This window comes from Anarhichas minor, unplaced genomic scaffold (genome assembly GCF_050575085.1).
Source record: "Anarhichas minor isolate MPS153535 unplaced genomic scaffold, ASM5057508v1 ptg000018l, whole genome shotgun sequence".
Lineage (NCBI taxonomy): Eukaryota > Metazoa > Chordata > Actinopteri > Perciformes > Anarhichadidae > Anarhichas > Anarhichas minor.
The window spans coordinates 11199372-11218687 of NW_027466464.1; the positions used below are offsets into that span (position 1 = coordinate 11199372).

Below are 19316 nucleotides of genomic sequence, written 5' to 3' on the forward strand. Positions count from 1 at the left end.
TAAGAACTTTTGAAAAAGTTTCGTCTCTGCATCTCGTTTTGAAAGACAAGAGTCACTATTTGAATGCATCCCTCCCTGTTTATTTGTTTTTATTTATTTCATGTGCAAACACGCACACAGACAGAAAAAAAGCGGAGCTGTGTATCAAAGGTTTATTTTCACCTTTTTGATCATGAACATATTCTCCAGATGCTTATCAGAGAGCAGAAACACAGCGCGGGTGTTTCAGTATGCAGGGCGTCCTGTGCAAGGGGGGAAGATAAGAACCTCCTTCATGAATAAAGATGTTTTCGGCTGTCCCCTCCTCACTCTGCGCTCCATGCGCGCGTGTTCCAGCGGCCATTATTTATAGTCCCGCCAAAGCCCGGAGTGGCGAGAGCAGGGGGTCTCATGGGGGAGTGGCGCCACCGCCAGCTATATAGCGGGGGAGATATACCACCCCGCCCCCGCAGAGGAACTCTGCGCAGGAAACGAACTCATAAATCAAGCAGTAAATTGAGTGTAGGGCCGCGCTTACTCATCTCAAGAGGTCTGCTCCTCTTCCTCCACACACCTCTGCTCCTCTTTTTTTTTGCCGCATGACTAATGCAGCACCGCAACTTTTTTTCCCCGCGCGCGCGTGCGTGTCTCTTGGTAAACTCTTATCAAATAAGTGTGAATTTATTGTATTGTCATTTAACGTCATAACTCCGGCCCGGAGGGTACCGTGAGTTTGGGGGAAAACTTGAATCCCTCTTTCCGGGGGTCCGGAAACGGGCGCGTCAGCATGTCGTCCTCCAGCTGAACCTCAGCGGCTCATTGTGATGCCTCTGGTGAGACCGGGCCCGTGTTCACCGCCTCGGGCGATCGTGAGAGTCGCGGGCCGCGTCCGGAGGAATTAAAATCTCCATTTATCAGGACTCGACGGAAGCCGTCTGGGGGGGGGGGGACCGGCCCGGGGAAAAGGCACACAGCCGCTGTGTTTCTTGACAGCAACTCTCTACACGGTTTCGCACCTTTGTTTCCTTTTTTTTAGTGCTGAGCCAACGCGCGCATTGTCCTGAATGTGAATCATTCTTTAATTTTATGCGTAAAAAAACCAACAACACAGATCCTTAGAATGCAAGCAGCGCACGCGCATGGATGAACGTGCGTGGATCCACCCCGCTGAGCGTTGCCCCCCCCCCCAATTAAAGCGGGGACTGTGTCGCCTCCTGCAGCTTGCTCTCCATCACAGCAGCAGTAGGCAGCATTTCCTCTGACAGAGAGAGAGGGGGGGGGGGGGTCGCCATCACTCCTCCGCAATAAAACCACAGCGTCCGCAGAGCTGAGATCAGATCTCTACTGACATCTGTCGGTGAGACGATGAACTTATTAGGGCGACTGCTGCAGTAATTGAGAAGGAAATAAATATTGTTCTTTTTACTCCAATACTTTAATCTTGTCTTCCATTTTCAGATTTTACGGACGGATGGACAGACGACCGCAAAACAATATCATTTAATTACATTTATTTGTAGAGGCCAATGTCACAAATCACATACATCCTCTGTCCATGGACCCTTGCATCGAAAACATCCTTAAACAAAGGGGGAGCAACAGAGGAGGGATCCCTCCACCAGGATGGACAGAAGGGCTAAAGATGTAAATTCTTATGACAGAAATGATACACATGAGAGTAGTAGTGATGGCAGCAGTACACTAATAATAGCAGAAATGAGAATAGAAAACAATGCCCAAGGCTACAGCTGTCACCAGCACGGAGGCATACAAACCATGGGCTCCTCGTCCTGTTTAAGATGCCTCTGAGTCGTTAGCAGTCCCACCAAAGAGACAATCCCCCCAAAACGCCTCGCGTGGCTTCATTTCAGTACTCGTTTTAGGCCTAAGAGAGGTCGAATTATCAAATATCTCACAAAAAAAGTAAAGAGTAGATACGTTTTTAAAATATTTATTTTATTTTATTCTAGCAGAACTGTCTGCACCATGAATCATCTCATGTCCACCCCAGGTTTTCTTCTTGTGACCCTTTAGAGGAGCCAGACCCTTAGGTTGAGAAGCTTTTACTTTGGTACATTTAAGTACACTCTGCTGATGACACCTCTGTATTCTTTTTTTTCTCAGGTGAGGCGGTGATTATTATTGGGGGCCAACAAGCTGCAGTTTGTTGGTAAAAGCAAAACAAACGCCATAATTATTATATAATACACAACTGATGAAAGAAAAAGTAACCACCAGCCAATTCCACAGCAGCAGGTTGGGCCCCACTTTGAAAAGGGGTTGATGTTAGTGATGGTTCCGACCACATGAGGGAGCCCTTACAAGACCAGCACACCTACTGCAGCGCAACGTGTTCCTCTCTTTCATCCCTTCAAAGTATTGATGAATGTTTCAGTTTTTCACCCGTTACTCTGCCTGCAACGTTTTATTCGTGTTTTATTCGGTTACACCGTTTACACCCCCGACTCCCCTCATCCCTGCTTTCTGGCTTCAGACTCCCCGTTTCTCCGTTTTCAAAGTCTGCCTCTCCCCTCCCCCCCCTTCTCCCTGCGAGCTGCGTCAAGTCGCCTCAACAACACCGGAAATGAGGACAACGTGCGGGTCCCCGTTAGCTCCATGCGGGATAGAACTAGATCATATGGCATAAATGTCGAAACATACTGTATGACAATATAATTGAGAAAGTATTAGTGGACATATGTAAAATACAGGAGGAGAAACAATAAAGCCACCGTATATTCAATAAATACTAATTATTATTCTTTAGATACAAGATTTAATTTAATGATATAAACATTAATGCAAAATCAGAACATTAAAGGCCATGGAAAACAATCCGCTTTGTAGTCTAATGGAAAATGTGAATATAATGGTTCCATGGCTAAATTCAACTTTAACATTATTTTTTAAGAGCCCTTGTGTTTACATGTTGAATCTAAATTGTACTGTTCAGGGACATTGCACATCTGTATGTAAATGTACCAGACTTTCATCTGCAGTCCTTCGCCCGGATGTTAAAATGATCCAACAAAGAGATCTGGTTGATCATTAGTAACTCTTTTTATTTTAAGGTCCCGTTATCAACGTTTTATTTTGAAGGTATTTACCGGAAGTTAATTGTGTTTATTGCAGTTAGCTTGATGGCTGTCTTTTCTTTTTTGCAAGCAGGGATTTAGGAATGTGGAGACCAGTGGCTACGTCACCCTCAAATCTCCTGGGGTCCCGACGACAGAAAACTTTTCCCCAAGGCTGCGAATAAACCTCACAAACCCTCCGGTAAGTTGAATTAAGGAACTCCTGCAATACATAACTCAGCATTTAATAATGTTGTCAATTGTTAGTGATGTATTTTAACGTTAGTTTGAATTCGGGTGCTTAAAGTTTTGCCCTGCACGCTGACTAAAAAAATGTCCGTTAGCCGTGTAGGTAGAGGGTTCGAATGCGCGAGACGTCTCGAGCTAGCAAACGCTAATTCACCGAATTTGGTGAAATGTTTTGTACTCAAAAGCAGCGTTAAGACCTTAGAGACATGTTTAGTGTTGCCCAGTCAGGTTCAAGCGTGCGTGCCACTGTTTCGGTTGAGGTGAAACATGAAATGTTTGTGACGCGGAGAGATTAGCGGTGTTCTCGCCATTTTTTTCGCTCATCCTCCACGCGCTCATCTGCAGGTAAACGAGAGCCTTAAGACAAGTTGTAGGGGAAACATTTGCTCTTTTACAGCCAGTGTTGTGATAACATTCCCCCCCCCCCCCCCAGGGACGCTCGTCTCTGTCTCCATGGTAACGTGGCGGACGCCCAGCCCCGGCGTTGTCGCGTTAAGCTGCCCGCGCGGGGGGCGGAACCAACGGAACCGGAGAAGAGCGATCTTCGGTTTCTTTCTGCCCGCAGAATCAGTCGGAAGATGGTAAGGAGAGGTCCGGCGGCATCGGCACAGTGACAGAGAGGTAGATGGAGCCCGGCAGTGGTGGAATCTGTGCTCTGTTGTTCTACCTCGCCAAGGCAGCTGCTGCTGGCTGTCTATTCTTCTTCTTCTTCTTTCTTGTGGAGCATACAGGGCATGTGATGCTAACGTGAAATGTTAACATTTGCATGATGATCTCTTTGTTTTCAGCCGTTTCACGACGGAGCATACTACCCGTACACCGGTGACACCCAGGGGACCCACTCATCTGCAGGGATCCCGTCCCTCCTGAACTCCCCGCTCAGCCAGCCCTCTGTGAACGGCCACCCGGCGCCCGGCATGACTCTGTCCAGCGGCGCCTCCGCCGTCCTCCCCTTCAAGTTCCGCCCGCGGCGGGAGAGCGTGGACTGGCGGCGGATCAACGCCGTGGACGTAGACCTGGTGGTGAGCCAGCTGGACCTGGACGCCCTCCAGGAGCACATCGGCAGCGTGACCTTCTGCAGCCTGGACGGCGAGCGGTGCCAGCGGTGCCAGAGCCCCGTGGACCCGGCTCTGGTCAAGCTCCTGCGGCTGGCCCAGCTCACGGTGGAGTGGCTCCTCCATTGTCAGGAGTTCCTCGCCCACAACCTGCGCGCGGTGGAGGAGCGGGTGGCCGCCGCCGGCAGGGAGCGCGAGCAGCTGCTGGCTCAGCAGAAGAAGCAGGAGGAGAAGGTGAAGATGCTGACCGCCGAGCTCAAGCAGAGGAAGAAATTCATCCGCACCCAGCAGTCCATGCTCGCGCCACGAATCACCAGCGGCCAGAAGGTACCGCTGACACGCTAAACGCTCACTCTCCAGGGAGGGGGGGGGGATCGGTTACCATTTGCATTTCACATATGTTTGGCAAGCGGACAGCTAGCTCCATCACCCCCACTCCTCCTCCTCCTCCTAAGGGCCCCCACTCCGTCATTGTTCCCAAGGTCTATTCACAGCTCCGGCTTTGTGCTTTTCCTATCCGGGTTTGGAGGGAAAAAGACAACATATTGGTTGTGTGCCGTGAAGGCTGCCATGGCTGCCTTGTTTTGGTGTGGTTATAATAAGCTTTGTTTTCAGACTGGAAGAATAGGATTTAGAGCTGCTGAACAGATGGTGTCATGTGGTGGCAATTAGGTTTTTTTTTTAATCCACTTACAAAAGGGTGACGAGCAGCAATCAAGACGACCGGCTGACTCTCACCTCCCCCACCCTCACACACACACACACACACACACACACACACACACACGTACGTCCTTGTAGAGCATTTGGTGGTGTTTGTGTACATAAGACGCTGTTGGTCTATCTGTCGGATCCAGTTGTCGGTAAAGCTTATCAGGGTTAGTTATTTATAGCACAAATCAAAAAACCTCCCTCTGCACTCAAAGTGTACGGCTGCCAAGGCGACCGATCTAGTGTGTCTTGACAGCGTGTGGTTGCTAGGCGTGCGCCAGCAGCTCGGCTAACAAGAGGTGGGTCAATAATTGATGGAGAGGCTGTCTGCTCGTGTCCTGTGAGGACCTTTGCTGCTTGACATCGGTCCACATGACCACACACACACACACACACACAGTGGCTTCCATATGGTGTGACAATGATATCGGCAGCAGCAGGTTGAAGGAAGTCACTGCATTATGTGTGTGTGTGTGGGCAGCATCTCTTCTAGTTGTGTTAAGTAAGTGTTAGTGAGCTACAGGGAGAGAATCAGCATCACTCACGCTATCCGTCAGTGAGCCTGAAGTCAGCACGTGCTCCTCATTGGAGCCTAATCAGCGTCTTTATGCTGACTTGGCCTCGTTCACTGCTCCCTAATTAATAGACACTCAGTGGTTATAAGATAAATTGTGACTGATTGTTCAAAGTTGATGTAATAAAGCCTGATTTTCTTCTTCTTTGTTTCTTTTAGTGTCCACATTGTGATAAATCCTTCCTCAATTCCTCGTTCCTCCAGAATCACATGCAGCGCCGGCACCCTGACGAGTATGACATCGGTGAGTGGAGCAGAGTCACGTAGGTTTGCTGATCCGGTGCAGGTGACACGTGAAACATTCCCACCCATCGTATCATTGCATGAACAATATCTGTTTTTCTTTCATTTTTGCGTCCTTACAGAGTATCGCTCGGACAGCGAGAAGAAATCTCAGATCGAAAGCCTCAAATCGGAGATCAGCGGCCTGAAGGAGCAGATTGTTCAGCAGCAGCTGGACCTGCAAGCCAAAACAGCTCAGGTAGGGAAAACCAGACCACTGTGACGGATCAGAAGCAGTTTGTTTGTTTGTTTTTATTTTATTTTGGGGGGGACTGTCCCTTTAAGTCTCTACCTTAATGCCGGTCCTTTGCGGTTTTGTTTTTGCTGTGATTGCAGGAAAAGGAGCAGCAGTCCCTGCAAAAAGACCTGCTGAGAGAACAGGAGCGCTTCAAGGCTGAGGAGATGGCGCGCATGGACAGAAAGATCGAGGACAGCCGGGACGGCATGCGCAGGGAGATGGAGTTTCTCTACACGCGAAATATTCAGGCTCTCAATGTACGACAAGGATTTAAATGGAGTTTGTTTGGTTTTCGGGATATATTTCATTCATACCGGTTTTATTATCTTACATCTACTCTCATTCACAGGAAGCGAATCAGAATCAGACGGATAAGCATGAAAAACCAGCCAGCCCCGTTCACTCGCAGCCAGAGAGAGATCTGGACAACTACAGAGAGATGCACACACAAGCCATACAGAAGCTGGAGCACCAACTGAAGAAACAGGTCGGTGCAGCGGGGACGGATTGTTTTAAAATCTACGAGCGAATGAAATCGCTTTGAGCACCAAAATGTTCTCTTCTAGGATAAAAAGTGGGGATCCAGGCTGCAGGAGATACAGGCCCAACACGAGTCTGAGAAGAACCAGGTATGTTTTTATCATTTGTCCTGATTATTTATTATGCCGTCAGAGGTTAAAGCGTCTTTAAGTGCAAAACATTTAACCAGCTTTAGTTGGAGATTCGTTAGAAGCTGTAAAATGCGTCTTCTCCCTGCCGCCTTCCAGCTGCTGAACGAGCTGAGCAGCATGCAGTCGTCCGTGTCCGAGCACCAGGAGAGCAGCCGGCGGCTGCAGCAGGAGATGGGCAGGAGGCTGCAGGAGAGGGAGCAGACCATCAAGGCTCAGAGGGAGCAGGTCAACACCGACGCACACTCACACAGCCGGCGCGATTATGTCGGGAGAGGAAGCGAGGCGGAGGGTCAGCTCTCATTCAGGATATCCTGTATTTGCTACGCGGGCTCCGATTGTGTCTTATTGAGACGGGATGATACTGTATATTTGACAGGAAGCTGGTGCTTTTCCTGGAATAGCTCCACAGTTTCCCATGCGCGGTTTAATACTACAGGTCCCAGAATTCTGGGGTTTACAAACTCTCGTTGTGATAAAGAAGTCAGCCAAATGTAACACAACACGGGTAGTTTTCCACACAGATGCGGTGAACAAAAAATGGAGTTGGTTCCATTCCTCCCTCCCTGACATATTTTAAATTGATTCCCAGACAAAAGAAATGACCAAATATAATAAAATCGCTCTTTTTTTTCAACTTCCAGATAAGGAACATCAACTCGACTCCAGCCACCAAAATAGTGGAAGTACCAGGTACGGATTCCTTTTCACTTTTTATTTCTCAGAAGACGTTTTCCACTTTAGGAAGCTGCATGTGCGGTCTCGATGCATTCACCGTGTGCTCTGTTTTCCAGTCGTTGTCAGTGCGCCCGCTCCAGAGCCGAAACCAAAGAGAGTCGTGCTCGGTGAGTCAGCAGAAGCGGGAGAAAAATAATAACGTGAAAAAAACACCGTCGCTCCCAGAGAGGCCGAGCATGTGCTTTCGTGCATGACGGATTTACATGCTGCCACCACATTAGTACCCCCCCCCTCATCTTTATTTACAACACATATTTTATCTCACTCATTGACTTTTAATGACCTTTGACCTCATGTGCTGTCCTGTTAGAGGAGCCAGTCTCTGCTCCTAAGCTGGATCCTATACAGGAGCTGTCAGAAGAGGAGGAAGGTAAAACAGGCGATACGACAAACGCAGCCGAGTCGACTGCATGTGGTCTGCATGGATGCATCAGTCTGTTGTGGGCAGCCTTTTTCCCTTAAAGGGACGGTCCGGGTGTTTTGAAGTGTGATTGTCTGAGGTTCTTCTCCATAGTCAGTGTATTACTACAGTTTGGACTATGGAGAAGTAGCTCATACAAACCCCACTTCACATGATCCAAACTTTCCCTTTTTAAGTGTGGACTGAGGTGATTTCAGTCCACAGTTTTCGTAACGTAAGCTCGATGTCTGTGCCATTAGTTGACGCCTGCCATGTCAGCATTGCTGATCATTACATCCGTCCGTCATCTCGTTGCCATGTCCGCGGCAAATCAGCTCGTAGACATTCTCCTCTTCTGCCTGCCCCGCTGCAGTCACATCCATCTGCCCGACTTTGGCATGGAGCTTGCTCTGAAAGTTGGCAAATGCATGTTTATTTGTGCTTCATTTTTGCCTCCCTGCCTGTAATTAGAGCCCGATTTGTTTTTTTTATCCTTAAATGGCTGATAAAGTGTGATTTATTTTACAGACTCGAGCAGCTTCTCTGAGAGGAGGCCGGTGGAGAAGAGGCCCGAGCCTGCACCAGAGAAGAAGCCGAGGGTGACCGCCAGCACTCTGAAAAGGAACCCCAACATCAAGAAGGAGATGCGGCCGGATCTGGAGCAGGCTGTCATCGAGAAGCTGGAGAACCTGGGAGTCAAGTCTGTAAGTTCACAGCTTCAAAAAATCAAGAAATACTCTTAAATGTTCTTTCACTCAACCTGCTTTGTAACGACCTCTTGACAGGACCAGAGTGGTCTGAAGGACAAAGAGCTCAGCTCCATCCTGGCCAAGGTGCACTCAAAGCGGGAGAGCGTCGCCAAGGGGATGCCCGACTACTGGCGCCAACGGGAGGAGATCGCCAGCACCGTGGAGCAGAAGCTGGGCGGTCAGAGAAGAGGCAGCGACCCTGCTCCTGAGTCACAGACCAGATCTGGACAATCGGTTCAAGGCGAGTCATCGAAAAGCCTCTTAGTGTATGAGATCACCCCCTAAGTTCTTACTCTGCCCACACACGCACCGATAATAACCGCGCCGTACTTCTTTGATCCGTCGAAAGTCTGCTAGCTTGTCGTCACCCGTGTAACTTTCATCTGTTTTTGTCCGCGCGCAGTGCTGCAGATCCGCCCCCGATCCAGCAGCCTGCCCTCCAGGGCGACCCAGGTGGTGTCCGGACCTGCAGTCAAGCAGCCCAAGACCCCCCAGCCGGCACCGAGGATCAGGACCACTGCCCAGCCCAAGACATCTACACCCAAGACCGCTCCGAGGACCTTCACATCCAAGTAAATGAAGTGGTTTCTTGTAGTTCTCCACAAATGTCTACTTGGCATTATCATGTCCTGCATGATTACATTACAACAGAATTGAGCGGGTATACAGTACATCTACTAAAGATCTAAATGAACATAGCCGACATGCTACTTTTATCAGGTTAATAATTCTGTTCTTGTTCCTTTTTAAGTGTCAAAGTAACTGATAAAAACATGAAAGTTTAGTTTACACTGTCTCTGTGATTCTCGAGGACCCCCCCTTTCAGTTCAGATGAGGAATCTGAGGAAGAGGACACGGATGTCGAGGAGGAGCGTCACCAAAAACACCAGAGGGGCAAATCCCCGCAGCCCAGACTGAACCAGGTCCAAATCAGAGCGAGCAAAGCCAGTCCTGTCCAGTCCAGGCAGGCTCAAGCCAGGCAGTCATTCGCCTCCAACCCCCAGCAGGCCCGGGGCTCAGTGGGCGGGGCGACCAAGACGGCGGTCGCAAAGCTGGAGAGCGACGAGGACGAGTGGTCGGAGGTCAGCGAGCTGCAGGAGATCGACCCGAAGCGTCTCCAGAGTTTCAAAGACCAGAACGGCAACGTGGACAAGAGGAGCTTTGGCAAAGGCAAGTTCTCTAGACATCATAGTAACTAAAGGAAGACTTTTGAATCATGATGGGTCTTACATTTTGAGATGATACCTAGATATACAAGATCATATTCGTATAGTAAGATAAGCCAAAAGTTAAATGTAAATTGCATGCCTTCTTGAGGATAACTTGTTAGTACTCCATACTACGTAAACATGGTCTATAAAAAGCTGAAATCTGAGAAATCATCAGATATTATTTAGAAATGGAAACTGTACTAATAAACAAACGCATTTATTGCATTGTTCGTTTTAATTCTTTTAGAGAACAAAATCAATGACCTGGCTCGAAAAATGGAGAAGCAGTTTGCAGAGAGAGCGATAAAGAAACCAGCAGGGGGCGTCAGCATCTTACCAGAGAGGAAGGACGAGGTTCAGGAGCTCACGGTGAGAGTCGCTCCATGATAGAACCTCAGTGCTTCGGCCTACAACGTTGCTAGCTCATTCGATACGTTTGTGTGTGTGTGTGTGTGTGTGTGCTGACAGTACACAGATCTAGAGGAGAGCAGTGAGTGGGCGGGGTCCTCCTTAGAGGACAGACGGGAAACGGCTAAACCGGCTAAGGGCTCTGGACCGACGAGGAAGAGCCTGGACTCGCCCAGCACCAGCGTGTGGGGAACCTCCACAGGAAAAGGTGCCAAATCAGGTCAGTCCCAGAAATGACTCCAAAAGGTATCATGTCTCTCACATGTAATGGATGCTTACACATTCACTCAAACCGAGGAAAAGAGAAGAAGAACCTCCTTCTCTTTACGAGCGTCAGTCGCCTCTCACCTTCACTCAGTCGGTCATTAAGACAAAACAGATCTCAGTCAGATATGCAGCTGCTAGAAAACGGGTGTTTCCCACTTTTTGCTCCGACAGTTGGAGTAAAAACAAAAACAAACATGCCATCGTATCTCTAAGCCCGGAGCATCCTGTTAGCACGGACCCCTCTGTGCTGTTCCTGCTTTCCCTTGAAATGCCCCGATAAGCCCGTGCATTTGAGATGACTATTTCTTGTTTCACGGGCTCTATATTCTTTAAAAGGCACAATGCGTTCAAATACAGATTTGGACGTTGATTCCCAAGGTGCGAAGATGATGATGATTATTTTCGACTCTTCCTGTTTGTGAAGCGGTGCAGTAAACGCAGCTGTCTTTCGCCCCGGCAGGTCTGACCGAAGCTGGAACAGGAAGCACCCTGAAGAGCAGCCTGTGCTCCCTCAGCGACATCAGCGACTCCGAGGACATAAGCAATAGATAACACGAAGGTGACGTAGCAAGCACAGACACAAAGACCTCAGTCAGCCCATGTGACACCTACAGTCCACGCCTAATAGTCTGCTATAATACAGAGAGAGCAATACTTGGACGTCTGTGTAGAAAAGAAAGACCATCGAATAAATATGATAGTTAAATACCAAGTCTCCCCTGATGCCCGGTGCCAATGCTTTGCTTGCCTTCGACCTTTTTTAGCGTTCAACTTTTACATTTTAGTTTTTTCATTTGGTATATATTCATTGAAATATAACCCGCACTCCAAACCAGATGCTGTACGTAGTATGTGTCAAATTTTGTACACCAAATTGTATATTGCCTTCACGTGTGAAATTGAGCGATGAGATGTGATTTTTGTATAGAAAATATTTATACGAGCAATAAAATCTATTTCTATGTGGAATCGGCTTGAAAAATTGTTCGGGAATACATTTTAACATATTTGTTTGTTGTTTTCAATACATGGGATGATGTCTGAAACAACTATAGACACCATATGTGAGCGTTTCAAGTTACATTTCTGTACAGAAGTCTAAAATCACAGAACGCTTCCTGAATAAACGGGGCGCAGATGTTCTAACAATGACATTCAGTCATCTTTCATATTTCGGCCCCGTCCTTCAATTTCTGAATAGCACCTATAGTTTCACAGCTGCGAACTATACAAAACATTACCCGTTGTTTGAGTGCCATCTTCTGGCGACTCACAGGACGTTCAGGTGCAAATGAAGAACTTAGAATAAGAAGCCACAAAGACAATTGACAAGAGTACAAAAGAAAATAAACCTAATAGGGATGCGGAATTCATTTTCTCCATCACTAGATCTACACTTTCAAAGTGTTAAAAACAATCTTTTATCAGAAGACATAACATTTTTAAGGATTTAAAAAAAAAAGATGTACAAAAAGAAACTGGCAATAACACAAGACACAACCCTGAGGAATGCCAGACAGAAAGGTCAGGTGAATAAAGTATGGAGAACTCTTCGTTTTGAACAGATTTGTAAACAAATACAAAGTCGTATCAGATGCTATGATGCCATCGAGCTGGAAGAGAGTGCATTGTGTTTCATGTTTCTCCTTTTATGCTGAGACTTTCAGCCCGTTTCAAAAGAACAAAGCAGACGGGTCAAAGGGTCAACAGACAGTGGATGCTCCATGATGAAAGGCAAAAAGAGGCTGTGAATACAAAATATAAAAAAAAAAAAAACTTATTGACCAAATTCAATATTTCCAGCCTTGCATTACATGATTATAGGAATAGTTTATGATTTTGAGAAATATGCATTTGTGTTTTCTTGCCGTGAAGATCGATACCACTCATGACTACGCGCGAGATATAAAGCTGGAGCCAGCAGCTGCTTAGCATAGCTTAGTTTAGCTTAAATATTAGGCATAGGGGTAAATGGCTAGTCTAGGTCTGTCTCACCCAAAACTAACTAATTATAACGTGTTGATTAGTGAGCTTTAGAGGTGCAAGTAGTCCAATTTCGTTACCCTCTGATGGAGCCAGGCTAGATGTTTCCCCCTACTTCCAGTCTTTATGCTAAGCTAAGCTAACGGAATGCTGGCTCTTGCTTCATATTGAACGCACAGACACGACGGTGGTACTGATCAGCTCAACTAGTTCTGAGCAAGAAAGCAAATCAATGTATTTCCCAAAATGCCTAACCGTTCCTTCTTAAGTCTTTTAGTTCACTTTCTCGGCTCAGACGAAGCTGTCCCTGTTGAAGGTCAGTCTGGTCTTCGTTGCTGCTCGGCTCTTCCTGCCTTCATAAAACAGCGGCGGCCCCAGAGTCACTCTGGACGACGAGCCGGGCAGCATGTAGGTGCGTCTGGTCCGGGCGGTGGCGTAAGTGGCCGGCCTCCGGGGCCTTGCTGAAGAACTGTTGACATAATTGAAACAGGAGATGTATGGTCACAGATATGGAGGCAATACATCTGTTTAAGTGGAATATAACAGATTTGATATTTACGTTTTTGGGAGACCTTCTTTTCCAGAGAAGTAAGTCAGCACTGTCCCTCCAGAGAGGAGAAGGACGGAGCCTCCCCAGCCAATGAAAACGGCAGCTCCAAGTTCAAATCTGAGCAGCAAGTATTAAGGTAGATCAAGATCATCCCCATTTGTAGATATCACTTGTTATAATAATCACACTGCTTTAAAAGTACTCACTTCTGTGCCCTGAAACTTTCGTCCAAGAACTCTGATACAACTCTGTTGCCCCACCATGAGTAGGTGATCATACCGCAGAACCCTAACGGAAGACATGCCTCACTTAAAACCTCCAGAGTGCATAACCTGACACACAAGTTTAACACACAAACATCTTAAGAGTGAATATGTCTTTACCTGAAACCAGGTAGGTTATGCCGCCCGCGAAGGTCACCCTCGCGTTGGCGATCTCCGAGCCGCCTATTTTGGTGCACTTCATCCCGACGAGTGTGAGGACGCCTCCGAAGAAACCGGTGATGACGGAACAGACGGCGAGCGCTCTGCAGGCGTGTAGGAACGCTGACAGAAAGAAAGCAGGTGAAACGAATAACTCTACGGAAATTATTCATTTATTATTTTTTAAATGATAAAACGGAGGCTGATTTTGATTTTATTTCCGAAGTCAAGTTGAGGGTCCAAAGAAAATATCAACGCTGCTTCTTAAAGATGTTATCTAACAATTAAGCCCCCCCACCCCAATCATTTTCATACAGGTAAACAAAATGTAAAGCATGTTGATATTTTGACGTTTTCCCAGCGTCCTACCAGGCAGCGCCAGCATGGAAGGGTAGTCCTTGCAGTCGGACACCCCCGTGGTGTCCGAGACGCAGTCCCTCCACAGGTTGGAGTAGTAGTTGGAGGTGGTCAGCACGACGGTGCCCACCTCGGAGAAGGTCCAGTACTCCGTGGGAAGGGTGGAGCACACCAGGATCCAGCCGCACAGGCAGGACACGAAGCAGCCGATCTCCATGTACATCACCACCGTCCGGTAGTTCATGGTGAGTCCTCAGGTAGTCAAACTATCGGATGTAGAGAGTAACGTCCAAGTTGGGACAACTTCTCACCGTGGGAACCCGGACTGAGCTCTTCCTCTGTCTCGTCGTCAGACCAGCAGTGTTGTCATCTTATCTTTTTAGACGGTTTTGCCTCGTAAGCATCCTTCACGTTCCCAGCGCTCGGGAGAAGGATGACGTCTTTCTGGCTCGTGCTACCACTCTAGTTAACCCTTGCGTCTCGTTTTACATCCTCACTGTGGCATCAACTGTTATTTGTCTTTATTCAAATACCTTTTTCTTCTTTTGTGACAAAACAATTGAAGGGGTAATCGCATACCACAAACTGGATCTGCACATGTGAAGATGACAAAACACAGAACTTACCATGCAGTATAAATATGCTGAAATAAAAAGGGAAATATTTCATGTTTTATTTTTTGTATGGGCTCTGCATGAACAAATATGTACTCAAAACAAGCACAGCATGTTTATGTCGGAGCCTCTTTTGTGGGTTTATTTTCGTATACACATAGCTGATTTTGTAGGCTAGTATTGCACTTATAATACTGTTGATTTAATTAAATGCTACAATAACGAACCTTTTTGAGTGGTGAACTGTGCAGCCAAGTAGAACGAGGAAACTCACCACCAGGTCCAATGTATGGGGGGGGGGGCTCCAATTTCATAGCTGAGGAGAAAACGGTTCAAGTTGGCAAATAATATCTGTTTTGAAGGAGCTGCTCTGCTCTGGAAAATAGAACTGTTTATATAATAACAATCACCAGCCACGACTGAAACGCCTGCATGAGGGAGAGCTGCGGGGTGGAGGGGGGGGAACCAGACGAATGAGATGGAAAGCAGACGCTGTTATGGACGTCCCATCACTACTCCACCAATGGAGGGTGATTATGTGTCACGGTGCCCACTTTTGACTGTCCAAAGTCTTTTTTTGCGCTCCCTTATTCTAACCACCACCCTCCCATCATTTTGGCCCCGTTAGATCTTTTTGGCCCATGACATCAATATATAAAGAGTATTATTAACACAACTACAAGGAGTATTTCTGACAGATATTCAGCACGTTAAAGAGGCAGTGCAGTGATTTAGTAATGCACTTCTGTAAAGTTGGGGCTCTCATAATATACAGATTTTAAAAAAGTGGTCAAAATTCAAGCAGCAGAGGCTGAGATATTCTGACAAACGCTAAATCCTACGTTTCCCATAATGCAACTCAATAGCATCTTTCATTAGACACTCCTCGCCTTCAAACTCCACAGTTTGTACCCTGGGCTTTCTGTAAAAAACAAAAGTACAACGCAATAGTAGATTTCAAACATTGTTCTAGAATATCTTGGCCCTGGGGAAGCTTTCCAGCTTGCACAGCCTCAGTACTCCTGTGTAAACGTCCTGTGTGAAATCTGTGCAGTGCCCCTTTAAATGCACATTGAAATGTATTTTAGTTCGGATAAACGATAAGTGTATTTCCCATATTGTGCTTAACTATTCTCTTTACACTTTTAACCCTAACCCCAAAGGTGGACTTCCGTGCACGACTAGTTATTTCACTTTACAGGACAATATAGTTGCTAAACTGTTTGTAAACTAAAAAAACAAGTTGAAATCTGAATGAATATTCCCAGTTTTATTCAAATAATGTCAGAAACACATGTCCCAGTAATAAAGAAATCCTGGAAGGACATTTTTTTCTTTGGACCGATTGTTTCCATAATTATTATCTATTATTCCTTCCATAAAATGTAGGTCCGGTCCTCCTACAGCGGTGTGAAGGTTAATAACGGCAAAGCAGACGCTGTTTACTGAGTTTATTTATTGTTTTAAATAACACAAAGGCTGCCAGCTCCGTTAGAAATGGATGTGGCTCAGTTATGAGTCATATTTAATGAGTATATATATATATATATATATATATATATATATATATTGGTTGTAGTTGTGACACATTAAAGATGATAAACATGAACGGCAGGCAGCGCAAAAGACAGTTCCGTAAAAAAAAGATATTAAACAGAAAACACATAATGATGATAATATCAAATATAAGAGTTTTTCTTGAACGCCGTACTCTCACTCCGTGAGCTGCCCGACAGCAACGACACTGTCCGGCTGCTGCCGCTGCTCCTCGACCCGGACAAAGATGAGACGCTGGACCTTGACGAGACGGCGGAACCCGACCCCACTGACCCAGCAGACCTGGTGGTTCTCCCGGTCTCGGACGAGCGCCCCGACCTGGCCGTCTGTCCCGACCTGGCCGAGCGCCCAGATTTGGACGTGCGTCCCGATCTGGAGGAGATGCCGGACAGGTCCGAGCGCTCTGACTTGGACGACAGCTCGGACGACAGCTCGGACACGGAGGACAGTTTGGTCTTGGAGGAGATCTCGGACACTGCGGACGTAGCCGTGGTGGACTTGTTTTGCTCGGGGTCTGGCAGTGCCTGGATGTTGATCACCCTGGAGAGAGAAAGAGAAGCATAAAGTTCCCAACAATTGTCCAACTGTTCCTTTAAGGTTTTGTTTGTTTTTGTTTGGCCAATTTGTCAATCAAACCATCCATGTGACATAAGAATGATACTGTGACCTCTGCTAACCACAATGTTTAACAACTCTTCTCTTCACTCATTTAACCAGGAAAAGCAGTTAAACACCAGACTTCCTCTTCTTGTTTACACCAATGGCTTAAGGGTTGCTGTACAATGCACATCTGCACACTCCCAACACAACCAAAGCGAACACAGCCTCCCGCATCCCGGGTAATGAGTCATGGGAGAAAGAGAGAGGAGTTATTTATTCACTTCCCCTTGTTACGTGTCCCAACATGTGTCCTGCACTCACTTTGTCTCTCTTCCGTAGAGCGGCGCGCACACTGACCACACGTAGAAGCAACCGCCGGTGGTGTGAAAGGCGGAGCCGACCCAGCCGAGGAACATCGGGGTGCCGAGGTCGTACCTGTTGGTGTTGAGGCGGAGAGACGCTGTGAGATTTACTGGTTTATGTTTACTCAAGAGGGACTCAAAGGGTTACGTTCAAGCCGGTTAACTTACCTCAGTCCGTTAAAGTCAGGGTTGAAGTACTCCAGTGAGACATACTGCGCATAAACGGCATAGCCACATGTGGACAGGATACCTGAAGAGAAATCATGTCGAGTCATGTACTAAAAATACATCCAGCTGCTGCCCCCGTCCCCAGCAGCACCCTGCTCAGCTCCCGTGCTGTTACTCCTGTCTATCCCTTTAAGACGCTAACCTTTGCCACTAAACACATAGCTGAAGCTGAGGGTAATGACAAAGCAGAATATGTAATTAAAACGAGACATTACCGCTGATTATATGGCACCATGCGCCGGCGTAGATCTTCTTGTGCTTTGAGCGGTCTTTCCCCCCGATGAAGGTGCACTCCATGCCCAGCAGACTGAGCACAAACCCCAGCATGCCCAGGGAGAGAGCTGCCATCAGCAGGCCTCGCACTATCTGGATGTGGCCTAGAGTCGCACAGTGAGACATAAATGAGGGTCTAGATGCAAGTTTTATTCCGACAGGTTGAAAACGCGTCACCTACCCTCCACGGACCAGAGCACGGGGTAGTCGTAGCAGTTGCTGACGGCAGTTGAGTCTGTGAAGCAGGATCTCCACAGGCTGGACCAGTACCAGGCCACCTTGATGATGGAGGAGCCCCCCATGCCCCCGATGGAGGTGATCTTCCAGCCCTCCATGGCCATGGTGCAGGCCACGAAGATCCAGCCCAAGATGGTCATCAGGAAACCCCAAATCTGGACCACGCGGATCTGCATCTCGGTTCTCGACGTGAGTTGATCGCCTATCTAGGTTTCAGATCCAAGGACGCCTCTGATTCTAATCCTTGATCACTCATCCACAGTCCAATGTTGATGCTTTTCTTATCCTTTTACTGTTTCGTCTTCACACGGCAGTCCCGTCTTCACGCAGAAGACGCGCACATCCCGAGCTGAACGTCTACTTTTCATCCAAATTCAAACAAGACGCGGAAGCGGCCTCGTGCTCAGCTGCTCGCCCCAGAAAAAGGAGCGGGACGCGAGCATCACAGGTACGAATCTGTTGTTTTCCAGGTACTGCTTTACATGTGGGTGAGAGACAACGGTCGCTCAGGTTCCCATGGGCCCACACTTGAGAGTTGTCACGTCTCAATCTGGACTGAGAGTGCTCACCTCAGCATTTATCTCCGATTACCAAAAGCAGCCTCCCACTGTTAAAAAAAAGAGGAAGATCTGTTTATAGCATCAAACCAGACATTAATTCACAACGCATAGTTTTCTTAAATAATTTCACTTAAAACATTTTTAGGTCAAGCTCCAAAAACACTGGATACTACACTTCCCACAATGCAATTTCAGTTGCATCCTTCATTAGACCCTCTCACTGCCTCCTAAATGCCCACACCGCATCGCCAGTTGGTAACGCAGGCTAAGTTCTAATGAAGCCCAAGCTGAGACCCTGATGACATCATCAGGGTTATATTAAGTGGGAGCGTCTTTATTTTCAGTCACGTGACATGTACAGTGAAACAGAATATGTTGACGGGGCTTAGTTACAAGAGGGCTTAAAATCAAATCCTTAAACTTTGATTGGGTCGCTCAAAAGTGGGCGTGGCAGTAACGGAGCTGCTGACGACTGCTTTATAAGACCAGGAGGGACACTTTCTGCTAAACACTACGACCTACGTTAGATATGATGGCCGTTGCCCCAAATTTACATTTGATTTAATGCAGTTATGTCCACGCCCCCAAGTTCATGATGAGTCATCAAAAGGTTTAGCGTTCTACAGGAAGAGAGAATAAATAACGAGAAAACTGAACAACTAACGGAGGAGCGCTTAAATTATAAATTATAACACTTTTGACCGAAATCCAAGTACATTTCTGCGTCAGTGACCTTTTCATGTTCCATGAAATATGTACTTTCGCTGCTGCCACGACCTAAGCTGCTCGAAGCATCATTCTCGACTTTGCCTCAGGCTTTAAGCTGCCAGTTATTACTCATTTGACTTATTAGACTGTGCTGTGGGTCTCGCAATTACAGCAACAACGTCTTTGTGCGGTTATAATTAGAGTTAAATCTGAGGTAATGAGAGTCTGGGAGAGTGATGAATGTTCCTCGGCGATGAAAGAG

At 47.1% G+C, this 19316-nt stretch overlaps 3 protein-coding genes across 3 annotated transcripts; 1 reads left to right on the top strand and 2 right to left on the bottom strand.

Moving 5' to 3' along the window:
• The first annotated feature begins 2285 nt into the window (after positions 1-2285).
• Positions 2286-11542, top strand: dzip1 (DAZ interacting zinc finger protein 1). Its single transcript, XM_076095125.1, has 19 exons — positions 2286-2329; positions 3736-3883; positions 4091-4684; positions 5802-5886; positions 6008-6123; positions 6261-6419; positions 6512-6649; positions 6729-6791; positions 6930-7058; positions 7475-7523; positions 7625-7675; positions 7879-7938; positions 8497-8672; positions 8754-8958; positions 9121-9289; positions 9529-9887; positions 10176-10297; positions 10397-10556; positions 11064-11542. Exons 1-19 carry the CDS (start codon positions 2286-2288, stop codon positions 11153-11155), a joined length of 2919 nt encoding a protein of 972 aa, XP_075951240.1. The 3' UTR covers positions 11156-11542.
• A 169-nt stretch (positions 11543-11711) lies between these two features.
• cldn10d (claudin 10d) lies at positions 11712-14159 on the bottom strand. The gene is made up of 5 exons (XM_076095004.1): positions 13928-14159; positions 13520-13681; positions 13343-13424; positions 13146-13253; positions 11712-13055 (listed from the first exon to the last, which is right to left on the bottom strand). The coding sequence occupies exons 1-5, from the start codon at positions 14157-14159 to the stop codon at positions 12878-12880; spliced, it is 762 nt and encodes a 253-aa protein (XP_075951119.1). The 3' UTR covers positions 11712-12877.
• Positions 14160-16109: 1950 nt separating this feature from the next.
• LOC142953101 (claudin-10-like) lies at positions 16110-18381 on the bottom strand. The gene is made up of 5 exons (XM_076095171.1): positions 17731-18381; positions 17492-17653; positions 17217-17298; positions 17008-17121; positions 16110-16626 (listed from the first exon to the last, which is right to left on the bottom strand). Exons 1-5 carry the CDS (start codon positions 17960-17962, stop codon positions 16209-16211), a joined length of 1008 nt encoding a protein of 335 aa, XP_075951286.1. The 5' UTR covers positions 17963-18381; the 3' UTR covers positions 16110-16208.
• Positions 18382-19316: the final 935 nt, after the last annotated feature.

Coding starts and splice junctions, on each gene's coding strand:
- dzip1 (XM_076095125.1), top strand. CDS start 2,286: ATGAGGGAGCCCTTACAAGACCAGCACACCTACTGCAGCGCAAC. Junction 6,124..6,260: donor TGCAAGCCAAAACAGCTCAG/GTAGGGAAAACC, acceptor CTGTGATTGCAG/GAAAAGGAGCAGCAGTCCCT. Junction 8,959..9,120: donor ATCTGGACAATCGGTTCAAG/GCGAGTCATCGA, acceptor GTCCGCGCGCAG/TGCTGCAGATCCGCCCCCGA.
- cldn10d (XM_076095004.1), bottom strand. CDS start 14,159: ATGAACTACCGGACGGTGGTGATGTACATGGAGATCGGCTGCTTCGTG. Junction 13,254..13,342: donor GAAAGTTTCAGGGCACAGAA/GTGAGTACTTTT, acceptor CTTGCTGCTCAG/ATTTGAACTTGGAGCTGCCG. Junction 13,056..13,145: donor AAAGAAGGTCTCCCAAAAAC/GTAAATATCAAA, acceptor TTATGTCAACAG/TTCTTCAGCAAGGCCCCGGA.
- LOC142953101 (XM_076095171.1), bottom strand. CDS start 17,962: ATGCAGATCCGCGTGGTCCAGATTTGGGGTTTCCTGATGACCATCTTG. Junction 17,299..17,491: donor ATGGTGCCATATAATCAGCG/GTAATGTCTCGT, acceptor ATTTCTCTTCAG/GTATCCTGTCCACATGTGGC. Junction 16,627..17,007: donor CTCTACGGAAGAGAGACAAA/GTGAGTGCAGGA, acceptor TTCTCTCTCCAG/GGTGATCAACATCCAGGCAC.